At 41.8% G+C, this 15,755-nt stretch overlaps 1 protein-coding gene across 1 annotated transcript in view; it reads right to left on the bottom strand.

The window, feature by feature from the left end:
* PI15 (peptidase inhibitor 15) overlaps positions 1 to 1,676 on the bottom strand; it is a 45,927-nt gene extending 44,251 nt beyond the window's left edge. Inside the window, exons 1-2 of the mRNA XM_069220371.1 lie at positions 1,523 to 1,676; positions 687 to 993 (exon numbers count right to left, since the gene is read on the bottom strand). Of these exons, the coding sequence (XP_069076472.1) occupies positions 687 to 953 (267 nt within the window). The 5' untranslated portion in view covers positions 954 to 993; positions 1,523 to 1,676. The remainder of the gene's footprint in view (positions 1 to 686; positions 994 to 1,522) is intronic.
* Positions 1,677 to 15,755: the final 14,079 nt, after the last annotated feature.

Genomic DNA, 15,755 nt, shown 5'->3' with positions numbered 1-15,755 from the left:
GAAGAGAAGAAGGAAAAGCAGAAGGGAAAAGGGGATGGGGGATGGGAAAGGGAAAGGAAAGAGAAAGGGTAGAAGGGAAGGGGAAGAGAAAAGAAAAGAAAAGAAAAGGGAAAGGTGAATGGTGAATGGAAGGGAAGGCAGGGGAATTAATGGAAAGGGGAGAGGAGAGAGAAAAGGAAAGGAAGGAAAAAAGAAAAGGGGAAAGGAAGGAAGAGAAAATTCAAAAAAAGAAAAGGAAAGGGGAAGGGATCGTATTGTCAGGTTATGGTGATTATCACAAACACCACAAGACAGAACTGGTGCTGTAAAGGTAATGAATGTTCGATGTCTAAGTGAGAATTGCAGGTACAAGCAATTCCCTTAATGACGCAACGCCCACTACTTTAGTGTATAGAAAAGGTGCCGTGTTCGCGTGAGACAACGTAAATAAGCAAAAGAGCAGTTGGCTCCCGAGCACTACACAGCATGGCAACCCCCTTTAGTAGATTTGCCAGCACCGCTAACATCACTGGTTCACACTTCCAGTGTCAGCAGTGCTTAACTAAAAATACTACTGAAAACACTACGTCATATTTAGTGACAAAGCAGCTCACCGACAACCTTCAGATAAATAACACACACTGACCGATCAGCAACACTGCCAACATTCCGAAATAGAGAATGCCTCTAGACTAGAAGTGTCTCACCATGTACTCCATGTTAGCAGCAGGTGGGAAGACCTTGCCTCGGACCTGGTTGTGATAATCGAGGATGGCGATCATGTCAGTCTGGGAGATGTAGCGCCTCCTCCTGGCTTTCGGGATGTTTGCTGAGTCCAGATGCGCCCTCTGGGCCGAGTTCATTAATGTCACATTACCATCTGGCGGGAAGGAGCCCGTGGAGTTGAGCAGCACCATTGCACTTGCTTCCCAGACGTAAGCGAACAGCAGCGCACAGATGACAGAAGGCATCATTTGAGGTTTTTAAGGGAGGCCGGTCGTCAACTCGATGTGCCTTCACCCAAGAAAAGAAAATGACCAGGTAAGTGGGAAGGAACAGGTCACAGTAACATTGTACTTCCCGGTTCTGGGAAACTACGAACATTACACCTTTGCCCATATTTCTACGGGTAAACCGATAAATGATTTAAATATTTCAAAAATACAACATAAATGTACACAAGTGCAGGTGCACGCGAAACTTCTTATATAGGATTGCCTAAACTTCGCACAAATAAAATGTACATTTCACACATAAACCAGTAAAGAAAAAAACAATTTTCCTTGCATTAAACGTTTTGCCATAAGTGCAAACTTTCTGTTGTTCAGTTGCCAATAGAAATGTAGGCGCACAACAGTAATCATAACTTGAAGAGAGTCCAGGCTGCGCATAGATTGGCTTCAGAGCGCTCGTGTCATCTGTGATCCACGCACGTTGACTCAATCTAGCGCGTGCCGCAGATTATGCTGTTCCGGCCGTGTCCCAAGCAAGCTGATGCTTATAAATACCAGACCCGGCCAGATATTTGAGAGACCCGCCTTACCTTCTCAGGACTGAGGGGAGTCTCTGTTCTCTGAGTAGTTTGCTATGAAGTGAGGGTCCGGCTTCGGAATGAACTGGAGAGGGGTGTATTGTCCCAGGCTCTGCAAGAGGCAAACTCAGCCAAGTCTGAGTCTGCTGGCCGAACAGCCGTAAATGCTTTCTGCTTGCATATGCTCACCTTATATAGCCTAGGCTGACTTTCTAGCAGCCCCTTTCATGCCAAAAGGAGGGGGAGGAGTTTTGTCACACAGCATGCGATGATTGGATGGCATCTGTTTACTGTGGGCAGTTGGGTCCAGCAATCTCGCGCAGAAAAAGGACATTGGCAATGACTCGCGAATTGCAGAACAGAAAGCACATGCTGTTTTTCCCAGGGTCTTCCATCTCTTTTGTTTTAGTGTTCCTTGTGTACACAGCAAATACTCCTTTAGTTACACCACGTTAGGTGTCCCTTACATGGCATACACTGTTTGAAAGTATTTGCTCAGTGTACATATTTATTTGTGTACTCATAAAAAGAGGATATACATGGAACATAAGTAATAGCTAGTGTGTCCCTCTGTTAGTGAACACAACAACGCTAACATAATTGGAGCAATGAGGGTCAGCACTAAGCGCAGTTATAGAACAACTATGTATTTTTTTTAAAACAATTACCAGACTAGATAACTGGGCATAGTTTTTTATGGATGACATTCCACAGTTTAGCCCCTGTCACCTTAATGTCCTGACGCCATGGTTTGACAAACGCAATTTTGGAATGGACAGCTTTAAGTCATTGCAGGAGGGAAGGAGTATAACGAATGAAGATAAAGGTGCTCTGGTAATTCCTTTATGAATAAAGATGCGTTTACCAACGTTTAGAGGCTTACACAACAGGAGCTCTCCTCTCTGGGATGGTTATGCCTCAGAGGGTTCTACTCATATATGTCCCAAACATACCATGAAATAGAACAACCCGTATAAGTAGCCAAATTCCTACCCTCTTAAAAAAACTAAAATAGATCATTGGTGCGAATGCACAACAATTTACAAAAAGATGGAAGAACAACATATTCAAAAATACGACACTGAATTTAAGATTGTAAATAAATAAATACAAATAAACTCAAACATAATTAATTAACCTAAAAGGGCCTTTCTGGATATGAAAAGTCTTCCTTACATTCTGCTTACCACGAAAGAGTTCCAAACCCTTGATATGGCACCCTGATAATTTATAATCAATGTTTTCAGTGTTCAGATGGGAAAATCGCTCTCTTGAGGAAGACTCAATTTGAACTTCCAGTGCGGACTGATATAAAAACACATTGCCATCATTTTCACCATAATTGAACCCCTGCTTTGAAAGAGGTATATCAGGGTCATACACATTTCCACTGCACAGTGGAACCTTATCTTGAGTCCATACTGTCAGGCACGCCAATCCACTCACCTGTGGGCGGGGCTCTACTGATGAGAAGATAAGCCTCCCACTCACCGTACAGTTAATTTCTACTCACAGAAAGACAACTCTATGAAGATAAATAGCTGCTAGGGGAAGATAGAGTTGGGAAAGAGAGAACAAAAGCGACACAAGGAGTCTTCTCATGATTTCAGTTTCCTGCACTCCTGTGTGCCTTTATTTGTTTCTGCCTAGGATGTGCTGCTCAACTTCAATAATTCCCCGAGCAACGCCTTCAAAGAAGATGCAAGAGTAACAATTCTTTCAAAACTATTCGAGATCTTTTGCCTTCTCTAAATTACAAGTGTATTTGTATATCCTTTGTCCATTACTTGAGTTTGTTTCTACTTTTCTGCTTCCAGCTGAACACAACCAGGATTGCTCTAGAATTGGGTTAAACACTTAAGTGCTTCCGAACAGACCCTCCTTGATGCATTACCTTAAAAAGTCAACACAATAATTAAATACCTTACATTCACTCTTCTTAAGGGATTGTAATAATACCCAGTTCTACTTACCTGTTAGATGATGTAGGAAATGAACAAACAAGAAGTCTCTAAAAGAGTCTTTTCTCTTAACAAGAATTAATTTTGGTCCAAGGCAGACTCCTTTCATATGTGTACCCAGATTTTAAAGCCCTATTATTTCTTAAACAGGTAGTTCAAAAGAAGTCAATAGATTTGTGAAGATTGGTTTGTGCAGGCGGGAGAGAGTGTAACGAACGAAGCTAAAGGTACCTTTCGCTGTATTGTTCTTTTTTCAAAGTGAGAGGGGATATTTCTTACCACCACAGCATTGCCTTGCATAATTAAAATTTCTTTTTTACTTCTTAGGCGATTCAGACGTCCGATGCAGCAGACTCAAGGTCGTAATGAGAAAGAGTCATGGAGACTCAATTGGAAGCGGGGATCTACAGGATCAGGTAGGTGCATAAAAGTCTCCTGCTGGAGATTTAAACACAAGTAAAGCTTCCAGGCTTGGGTGCTGTATTTAGAAGACAGCAACTAAGATTGTCACCGTTCCCAAAATCTCACAAGAGGTTTGGAAGGGGATGTAGAGTCTGGAAAGTCCTCTCTCAAGAATTAAGGTGAGATGGAAAGGGCCAGAGAGTCATCATGACTAATGTTGAACTGAATCTGGGAAGATAAAATAAGAATTGAGGAAGCCAACGCTTCTGGAGGAGGTGAAAGGGAAGAACACAGGGTCAATCTGGGAAAATAAAATAAGAAATGAGGAAGGCAAAGCTTCTGGAGGAGGATATAGATAAAGTCATAGGGGTACCGTGCAAGACACCAAGAAAGGTGGAATACCAAATGTGAAGGGCCATCATTTCACACCGAGCAAGGGCGTACACAAATCTGCTACAGCATATTGCGCAATCAGCATGCTTCGTAAAACAAACAGCACCACCACATGCTCTCACAGTGTTCTTGAATGCTTCAATAACCAGCGCAGGAACAGACCATCATGCTATTCCTTTCTCTGAATCAGTAACGCTTTTTAGCCACTTCCTAACATATAGTTTACTGCTCATTTCCTTCTTGCTCTCCGTGGAGATTTGTTTCTTGTGCTTGTGTGTTTCTATAGCATCACTGATTCTGCAATAATCAGTTTCGTAATCTCTCCCACTCTTTTGTAACACAATACACTAATCTGGAACTTGGCTTTCAACCCAAAAGGAGTTTAAGTGGAGTTAAGGAAGAAATGGAATTGGGAATAATCTATAAGGAAGTAGCATAATTTACAAATATTTCTTCCAAATAATAATACCCTTGGTTGCTAACTGATTGGACTCTTTTATTACTCTGTTCAATCTCTCAACTTGACTATTCACATCAGGATGAAAGATAGAGAGCCTTTTATGCTTGATTCCGCATTTGCAGATGAAATCATTAACCAGAGTGCTGTCGGTCATTGTCTGATACAATGTCTTCTGGAATATCTTCTCTGCAGAACACTTCATCTGAACATTCTGCAATATCTGATGTAAATTACCAACCATTTTACTTCTGCACATATAAAAATATAGCCCATCCCATGAGTACGAACCAGTATGACTCATGTTTAGGACGAACAGAAAATGGACCAACAACATCAATGCCTAACTTTCGCCATGGACTTTCAGGCAATTTTACAGGAATAGACTAAACTATAGTAGTTTTAGCTACCATATCATTGCCAGAACAAAGTTCACACGACTTCAATTGTTTACCAACCATAACATCAAAAAGAGGCCAACAAAAGTGTTTATTCAAATCCTTTCTAGTGCCCTCATGGAAAAAATCCATTAATTTCAGTCTTAAACTGAAATGAAGAATGATAATATATGGATGCTGTGCTACATACAAATGTACATTACATAATTACCATGCATCAATCTTTTGATGGAATCAAAACAAGAAAGAAGTATCAGCAGTGCTTAGGGATCAATTAAATGCAGCACATCAGCGTAAAGATGTGTCAGTCATAGTCTATACATAAAAGATGAAGCAAATTGGCCACATGTCAGGCTTGTAGTAGCATGATGACAGTGCAGTTATAGTCTAGACAGGAGATGTTACATTAGCAGTGTTCAAATCCAGGCTCGCTACCTACAGTCTAAAAGAGTAGTTACTGAAAGTATGTGATTCTGTCACAACAGATGATCTAGAGCTTCTATTGTTCATCCACAAATTATCTCCAGTGTAACCTGTGACACTAAAGGCACTCTTGTAATGTAGTTGGATCTCCCCCATCTGAGATGGCTATAGCCAGGCGAGTTAATTCTCCACCTCCAACTATCACCAGTGCCACCACCTCAGAACATTCCACCAATTTATGTTCAAAACATTCCATAGAATATCACAACCTGCATAAAACATGTATCACCTGCATACGTTGCCAGATTGACTGTTGGCAATTAGAGATTCAATAGATACATTGGAAGACTTTCCCATGGCTTGCTTTACCAACCAAACTCAGAAGTCTGCGTAGTGTGTGCTTTAACCAAGCCATTCGTGGCCAGTTGACAGACATATTATTCCTTCATCAGCTCCTAGAAATTAAGGGGGTCATTACGACCCTGGTGGCCGGCAGTATGTTGGCGGTAACACCGCCAACATGCTGGCGTTGTTCCGCCAGCAATTATGACCGTGGCGGAAAAGCCACGGCCATACCGCCGGCCCCTCCACTTTGCTGCCAGGATTCCGCCTGGCGATCATAATCCCCAGGGCAGCGGTGCATGCACCGCTGCCCTGGGGATTATGAGTCCCCGACCGCCGGCCTGTCCATGGCGGTACACACTGCCATGGAAAGGCCGGCGGTAAGGGGACTTGGGGTGCCCCTGGGGGCCCCTGCACTGCCCATGCACTTGGCATGGGCAGTGCAGGGGCCCCCAGGCATAGCCCCGCTGCGCATTTCACTGCCCCAATTTTGGGCAGTGAAATGCGCGACGGGTGCTACTGCACCCGCTTCACATCAGCATTGCCGCTGGCTCTATTACGAGCCGGCTGCAATGTTGATGTGACATTTCCGCTGGGCCAGCGGACGGTAACACTGTTACCGTCCGCTGGCCCAGCGGAAATGTCATAATAGGGAGACAGAAATACCTCCGGCAAAGGTAGTATTCTGTCTCCCGCGGCCTCGGCGGTCTTTTGAAAAGACAGCCGAGGTCATAATGACCCCCTAAATGTTTTGAGCTAATTGCTAATTCAGGTAAGCATCCATATGAAAGTGCAGTCTGGACATGACCACTCACTCAACTAACATCTGACTAACTGTCAGAAGTGGGCAGATTTCTGATAGCGTGAGCAGCTGAAATGTATCTGATTTAACCTCTATCTTTATCTGGGCATAAAAATAATGAATGACAAGTCAAAGGTAATAATTTGTTTGGATACAGTTTCAGCTTGAGTTGGAGCTTGAGTAAGCTCTAGTGTCTACAATAACAGTAACAAAGTGCTAGGCCCTTGTTCCATCACCAAAACCTCTGTTTTGCTACTGGTAAGACTTTGCCAATTCATTTTGATCCAACGTGTAACTTCCAAAACGGCAATGAGTCTCCATAGGCACTTCAATGGAATCACTATGCTATTCAAATAAGAACTGGAGGTCATCAGCATATAACTGACACCGAAGTTCTCTCATCCCCTGATCAAATGTGGTAGATGTAGCATATATGCACAGAAAGAATTGATGACAGTGAGGGGCATTGTGGACACCATAATCTACCCAAGCTAGCTCTCGTAACCTAATTTCCCTACAGATTGTTTAACAGATCCCCAGGTATTCACCAGAATATTGAACCAGGTTGATCAGGGATCCACAAGCACTTCATTACAGTTTCAAAGGGCGCCGAGAGATCTAAAATGACTACTGCCACAGGCAAAACGAATCCATATTCTTTTCTCTGAGGTACATATTTACTGTCACATCCTCTTTTGGTGAATAAACCTGAGTGGACACTCGATGGAAGATTACATGATTCCACAAAGTGAGCTAGTCAGCTGCTTCCATTTACAGTATTTTGCCCACATACCAAGTTGAATATAGTCCAGAAATTAGAATGAAGAGTTGCATCGACTTTCAGTTTCTTGAGTGGTGGGAAGCCTACAGCTTGCTTGAGATCTAACGAATAATAATGTCTTTCCAAATAGGCATTAAAAATGCATATGATATCATCTGCCTTCATTAGTTTAGACAGTCATACATTCACAATGTACCGCAAAAGGTCTCATTTTGGCAGTTCTACTGGCTATATATTTTCCTGATACTAGGGTATTGTTAGATACTTAACCCTTGATCTGATTTTATGGATCATGCATAAATATCATTAGCAATCGTAATGGATGAATTTTCTTGAAAAAAAGGGATTTATAGTGTAGTACAATCATTAAATGTGATTCAATTCTGTGGGCCAATTCATGGCTTGCCTCAGTGGTGCCATCTTATAAAGATTTGAAGGAAATTATTTCATGCAAAAGTGCAGGAGGAGTTGTGGAGATGTATTTTTAAGTCCCGTCGTGCTCTGCTCAGGTCCCTTTGAGTAGAGTGAGCTCCATGGAAAAGTTATTGTTGTGTGGGTCTGCAAGGCTGAACACTGTCCATGGTATGGGAAGGTACCTTGCTGGGTAGGATCACAGATATAGATAGAATGAGAGATGTGCCCGATTTAGCCAGGAATATGTGCTAATTGATTGTAGGAATGAGTTGATTAGGCAGACAGTAAGTCAATCAATTGATTTTGAGACACAGCCCATTACAGTGAAAAACAGTAAAATGCAATACACACATTAAAAGGGAAATATTTAGAAATAACATGTAAGAACATCTAACAGTGAACATTTCCCATCAAAACTCATTACAAAGATCACCAGTACCCTTAGGTTTCAAAAACAACATTTGAGAAGAAACTCTATTAATTTCTCCCATTGAAACCATAAAGAAGACCCCACCAATGCACCCAGTACAGAAGGAAATAAAATCTAGATCACTTTTCAAAATGTCTCCTTCAGCTTAACGCAGACAACAAAAAGCTGAGAGGGCTAACACCACCAATCTTGTGGTATCAGTTTTAAAAAGTTCTATAGGATGGTTCACCCTTCTTATAGCTTTAGTGTTCGACAGTTGATGTTCTACCTGGTCCAGGCAAGTGTTACAAGATTTCGAATGGAAGCAGACACTATCCCATTTATTCGTACAATTACTCAAAGTACAATTCAAGATCTAAATTTATACTATAAAACGTTAGCCACAAGCTTTTCAATACCATATAAATAATATTCATAATTTGGTAGATTTTCTACTCCGAAAAATTCTTGCTAGTCTCTCATTCAATAGATTAGCAACTAGTACCCCCATAACCAATTCCTATATGCATCTTTATCATCTTCTTAAAACCAAGGAGTAATCAAATCATTGGAAGTCCATGGCTCAGATATGCCTAGGTTTTCATGCAAGTTGCCAATATGCCTAAACCAGACCAGCAGCTGGTTACCCTCGAAATTCAAAACTTTCTGGAAAGCCACCCGAAAATAGCTCAACTTTGGTGCCCCCCTCAATCACACTCAATATAAGACATGTCTTAATTTAGCAACTGACACAATAGTCATCATCTCAAAATCCATATGTAATATGTCGGTCAGAGTGCAAAGGTGTAACTACAGAGGCATTTCAGGAACATTCCTTCACAGATAAACAAGTCAGACACGTCAGCATGTTCCCATAGTTCAAGGTCGTAAAGTGAGTAATTTTGACCTTGGGGCCTACAAACGTCCACTGCCAGATAAATTAAAAGTCGTCCTTATCTCGAGGAACGCTCACAGTAGCCCCAGAATGCTGCACCAGAATACTTCTCGACCAATTTTTTTTTTTTTTAATTCTAGGCCTTGGACAAAATCAGTTCCTAAGTAAGTAATTACCCGTTCCTGACCAAGAGAGGTAGCAAGTATATTATAATAATTAGGAACCCATTTTTGCAGATAAAACATCATCAATTTTCTTTTGGCTGTGTTAATTGATAACCATTTACCAGAGCAGAACTCACCGAACGTATTAAGTAAGTTCTGGAAGCCAACAGGAGATTTAGAAACGAAAAGGGCGTCATCAGCAAACAAACGTGTTGCAGTTTTTCATTAACACAAGACTCCACAACCTCACCCACCTTATGGCTATATGAGACAAGGACACTAAAGAGCAGCCCTCTCTAATTTTCTTAAAATGTCTGATGAATAATTAATTATGGGAAAAAGTTACACTCTTGAAAGGGTTGGGCTAACAACTCCTCTCAGAAGTCAAAATTATATAGTATAGAGTGTAGATTTCTAAGCACATATATTATCCCAACGGATGATTTTGTAACCAAATGTACGTTTTCAAGAGAGAATATTTTTTTAGGAACATATAAATTGAATATTACACAATAAATTCTTCATTTTGAATAGTATTTCTTGAAAGAACATTTATTGTCCATAGTGAGTGATAGAGTGCCTTGATGATGCTTTATACAGTAGTCCAGAGTATCACTTTTGAACCACTCATAAGTATGAATATTTCCAATCTTGCCACTTCCCCTTTATGATTCTCATGCAGCCTACACATGTTTTGCCACTTTTATATGGCATGCAAGCCTGGGTCTTTCTCAAGGCTTAAATATGTTTTTATTTGACACTTATGTTGTATTTTTAGTTTTAAGTAAGTCGTTTTCTGCAGTCCTCTGTCTCCTGATATTTTAGGTGCTCTTTAAAAGGCCGTTACCGGGCATAATGCCCATTCGTGATCCCGTCACTGCAGTCCTGCTGTATCTCTATGTGCACATGGAGTACCAAGGAAGACTCCCTGCTCTAATAAATAAGACCATAAATGATGCTTCTGCACATTATCAAAGGTGCAAAGAAGGTCAACAAATACCACATAAAGTGGTAATTTCCTTACCACAACATATTTTAATAATAAGCCTGATAAAGTGTGCCAAGTTTCGTTCCTGAAGCTTGCTTGACAACGGACAAGACCTCTTTCACCCTCCACCCACTTCTCAAATCCAACAATAATGCACAGGCAACAGTCAACATTTTTTGGAATATTATTTAAAAGACACATAGATTGTAATTCACCGGGTTATTTTTGTCTCCTTTCTTACACGTAGGGACAATTTCAGCTCCCAACCAAGACGGTGCTCCATCTGGAATTGCAATGCTGAAGAAAGTAATATAACAACAGCACAATATGGGGTCTGATTTATAGAAATCTGCCGGCATTCTATTGAGACCTGATGCCTTGCCCTGTTTTTCCCTGTTTATCCCAGACATGGTCTCCGTCAATGTAAAGGGCTTAAGACGCTTGGTAATATGAAACAAAAAACTAGGGTCCATCTCTAAGATAGAATATTATGATGTAAAACTTACAGAACTGTGTTTCTCAACAGATGTGGTTGTATGCCAAAAGCTTTGCTGGTCACTGGTTCACGCATAATTCCACCCAGTCCTTCTTGTACTCACTAAGGTTTATATCGATGTATTGCATCTATAATTTCTCATTTCTTCTGAGGTAGCACCTTCATTTGCTGCAAGTAAAGGAGACCTTGCAACCCTACAATCTTTACCAAACTAATAATCTCTGACGTGGTTAGACAATCTCTTTAGTGGAACTGGTCTGGTCAGGAGCAGAGCTAGATGTTTCCCTAAGACATCATACGTGGCCCTATATTGGCGGACTCTGGGTTTGTAATGTATGCTGAAGATAGCAACATGGTAAATATTACTCAATGGAACAATAGAGCTACATTCCACGTCCTCCCACTCGAGTCTCCTGCAGTTATTCACTACAAGGGGATTACTATCAACAGACATATAGAGGCGTATTTATTTTAGGTTTTGCTTTGTTCTGTGCGACACAAGGTGATGTAGAGTGGCCTACAGTGAGATTTATCAAGCCATGCAAGGCCACCCTGCGCAGTCCTAGGGTAAAGTGCCCTCACCAAAGTGGGGAGGGGGGGCGCGGCCCGTTAGGGGGCGGGGCCTCCGAGGCACAGGACTCACTCCCCTTTTACCGCACCGGAGGTGCGCAGTGCTGGCTGGACTTCCGCCCCCATGCCTCACAAGGCATGGGGGCGGAAGTACAACAGGGGGCAAGGCGTTGGCTTCTGCCCGGATCCGGCCACCGCAATCTGGTGGGGGGCTATTTAAGAGCCCCCCCCAAGAAGGCTAGTCCTTCTTTACTTATTGCGGTGGCCGGGTTCACACGGGGGCCCGCGATTGTCCCACCCACCCTCACCTTTAGTTAAGTTGTGAAGTATAGCTTTAGCGGAAATTGAGATATAAATGTGACTAGAAACAACAGGGGGTGTCCCCAAGGTTGGGCCCCCGGGAGGACACCTGGGATAGGATCCTGAAGTTCTGAGTCAACCAGCGGATGTACGCACCAGATCAGGGGGTAAGAGAGCTCAGATCGCTGGGGGAACATGGGGCTCCAGCTCTTGGCCACCCGCTACACCCTGAGTCTGATTGGTGTTTGGTGGGGGGGTGGAACCCGAAACATGAGGACAAGGTACTGTGTAGTCAGGGTAACCGCCCCTTCTATGGATACAGGTGAGATATGGGTCACCTGTCTGGTCCAATGGTGGTTCAGGACAGGAAGGGATCCTGTCAGATTTGATTTATGGTCACTAAACTCCCATGACATGTAAATATGAAAAATGTTTGTGGAATGAATAACCTTTACACTTGATATAACTAGTTTGCTTTAAAAGTTATAAGATGTTTTGAAATGTTTTTAATAATAAAAACCACTTCCAACGAGTTAAGTTTGTCGGTCTGTGTATTTCTGGTGGGGGGAGTGTGGACTGTCTGGAGGCCTCCGGATCCTATGTGGCTTGGTAAATCTAGTGTAACTCAAGTAAGCCCAAGTCAATGCCTTGCATTGCATTGCGTGGTGAGGGCTTTATATGGGTGGAGCTTGGGTATCCAATGTATCCACCCATGTATTCTGACGAATTCCCAAATTTACAAAGAGTGGTAGACCTGGGAATGTGTCCGAATTATACGCCTGCCCCCAAAAGGTGCATTAAGTAGAAATTTAGTTATTTCTCCTCTTTGTTTCCTGTTTCTAAGTGTGCTGCCTGCTGTAGCACACCTAGGAAAAGGAAAATGCCTCTGAGGATTGATTTTGTGCCAGAAGGTGCCCCTTCCTGTACAAAAACAATCCTGTCTACAATGCAGCCACCTGTACATTGTGGCAGAACAGGCAGAGAGCAGGAATGAGCCATGCAGTGGTAAATACAGTGCATTCCTACCCTCTCCCTTTCTTGCAGAGCAGCACGTTAAGTTGGCTTGCTTTACTGCGTGAAACTTTGTTAACTATACCCCAGAATGTGAACTCTTTAATCTAGTAAAGTTCTCAAGGGAGAGAATCAGGGGATCACAATCAGTTTTCTGGTGAGACTCAACTTTCATGTCTAACATCCTGACCCAGTGCTGACCATAAAAAAATACAAAATCAATCACACTTTTATACAGACCATCATTAAATGTAAAATGCCTTGATTACTCAAAGTCTTCTGTTGCAAGTAAGAAACCCCTGAGACAGAGTAAGTGATAAAAAGTGCAGTTTTAATTTCCTCTCGACAAAAGTGAAATGTCCTAAACTCGATCTTCTTTTTTGCAACTCAATAATCATCATTGAGTTTGAATGAAACATTAAAGTCACCAACTACAACTAATATAGTCTGATGCCTGTTCCTCGTGTGACTACCAATATTATGAAATCCAGCATCAAGGTCAAAGAGTGCTGATGAATGTTCTTCCTGTCCTACTGTAGACATTAAAAGGAATGATCTGATCACTAGAGTGAAATGTTAGGAGGGCATGCTGGGCATTAAGGTGACACCCAGTCTATTACTTTATACTTACAATTAAATGAAATATTTACCAAAATAGTTAAGCCACCTGATGGACTTCCTTTGCTATATCTCAGAGCGAGAATATTAAAAGAGGTTAAGCCTGCACTGTGCAAAAAGGTGAAGTTCAAAAATTCTTGAAATACACAGATCTGATAATCATCAATAAAATTACACTGTCCCGGGTCTTTCTGTGAAAGGCCAACAATAGTCCAGCTTAGTAACTTCAAGGTAGCATTGGTAGCATTCTTACAAGTAATAGAGCAAGCTTCATTAAGATCAAAGCATGGGCTATTACAAAGGTTTGGGCTAGGAGCAGCATGCTGGTTTTGGAGCAAAGATGGATTGAGCCACTCACCTTACAAGCAACCATTATCGCTACCGTTAGTTATATATCTACTGGCATTCTGTGAATTGCTCTCCACTGACATAAGTCTTTCTGCTATAGTAGTTGACTCAGGGCTTTTCACATTTATTAGTCTCCTACTCAATAGCTCCTCTCTTCTGTCATCACTTCCACCTTTCAAATCTTTGGAGTCGTCTTTGGACCTTTGCTAGTATGGTAAGAAGCAGCTGGTTCAACAGCAGAGGCCAGACACTCACAGCCATTACCCTGCTCAGGGCACTTGATGTAACAATCAATAGTTGTAGTGACCTGGACCACAGTTGTTATAATAGTTTGATGGCAGAAATGCAAGTGGTGTAGGGATCAAAATGAATGTTGTAATAGTCCTGTTCAAACACCTTTTATTTACCATAAGCATGGCGTGGGATGGTAAAAACTGAGAGAGGTTTGTAACACTATGATATTTAAAAGTATATAGAAAAGTGCAAAACTATGGCATCAATCCCTCAAAAGTCAATTTTGCCAGGTGGACCAAATGATCATTTTTAAAGTTTTTTTCCTTCACTAGTTAATGTTTACTTACCTGCTACACCTTGAGATTTAAGGCTGATTCCAGTTACCGTCTATGGAAGATACCATAGTGATAATGCTGATTCTGCACTCTGTCACAACATTAAGGCAGGCAGCTCTGCCATACTGCAGATGGCAACACAGCACCACAGCACTGCTCAAACTCAACTCAACCCAGGTCGGGGTTTGCAAGCCACACCAGATGTGCCTTAAATCCAGTCTTATTGGTACCCACTGTCACTTACTCAAGCTCCTGCACACATAGCCAACACCATACAACACATCTCACCACCCACCATCTACATGCCTGCACGATGTGATGGGTGAGCAGACTGAATAAAATGGTGCAGAGTGGGGCACCAAAGTAGCTGGCGGAGATTTTTGCAGCAACATGCACACTCCAGCAGCTTTCACAGGTTGAAAATCTTAGCTTGCCAGAGACTCCAGCACATCAAGGAATCCACTAAAGACCACAAGCACCTGTCAATGTAAGTGGCACAGAAATATGGAGTGGGCGACTTCAGGAATCCAAACGCCTGGTAGGGCCACAACATTTTGGAGCTTTATCCTGAGGTGGAGCAAGCCAGGAAACATCAGAGGATCTTGCATGTCTGTCTTTCTTTGATTGAGATAGAGTATACATTTCTGAGGGCCGAAAATGGATTTCCTTTTTGAAAGAAAATATATAAAGCTCTTCTTGCCATGGAAATCTCCATGGCAGGTGGAGCATTGTAATGATTTTACTCTTCCCTCCTGCCCGGTTTTACCTGGCAGTATGAACCAGTAAAAAGAATAACTGCATTTCTGGCCACCCAAATTGGGTGGGTGGACATGTATCCATTTCTCCAACAGCCCTTACTCCGCAGGGCCATTGGAGGAGTTTGGCCACAGTGGCCATTTGAAGGTTTACCCACATTTAAACTGGGAGGGTGGACCTTCATGTTGGTGTATGTAAATGCCAAGGCCGTTACCACAGAGTATACATACCCCAAATATATGAATCAGGCCTTAAGTCTATTATCTGAATGATTTTCAATGCACTTTGTTTAACTTTTGTAACATAATGTATACTCATTATTATTATTATTTTCCTCCCAGCAATATACATTAACTTCCACACCACTGGCAGTACTTTAATACCATATGTGAATAAAGTGATATAAATAAATCCTATACAATAGAATAGATACCATAAAGTTTGTAATCCAGGAAAGATTGACAGGGGTGCAAGAAACCATAATCCTTAAAATGATGACTCCAATACTGAGGTGCAAATTAAAGTCTAATTCCTTGATCTCTAATATTTACTCAGAATACTTCTCTGAGAACAAGATCTTTGACAACTCTTGGCGAAAGTTTGGATTCCAATCTGCTGGTGACAAGATTCTGGATGCAGCAACTAAATATCATGATTGGCAATTATGGAACGCTCTGCACCATGTAGACCTCGTACTCAATGGATATAAAATGATTGCCACCACTGCAAGACTTCAGAAAGTCTAATG

Source organism: Pleurodeles waltl, chromosome 2_2, assembly GCF_031143425.1.
Source record: "Pleurodeles waltl isolate 20211129_DDA chromosome 2_2, aPleWal1.hap1.20221129, whole genome shotgun sequence".
NCBI classification, from domain to species: Eukaryota; Metazoa; Chordata; class Amphibia; order Caudata; family Salamandridae; genus Pleurodeles; species Pleurodeles waltl.
Note: the sequence above shows the minus strand (reverse complement) of the source record. Positions and strands in the feature narration are given on the sequence as shown.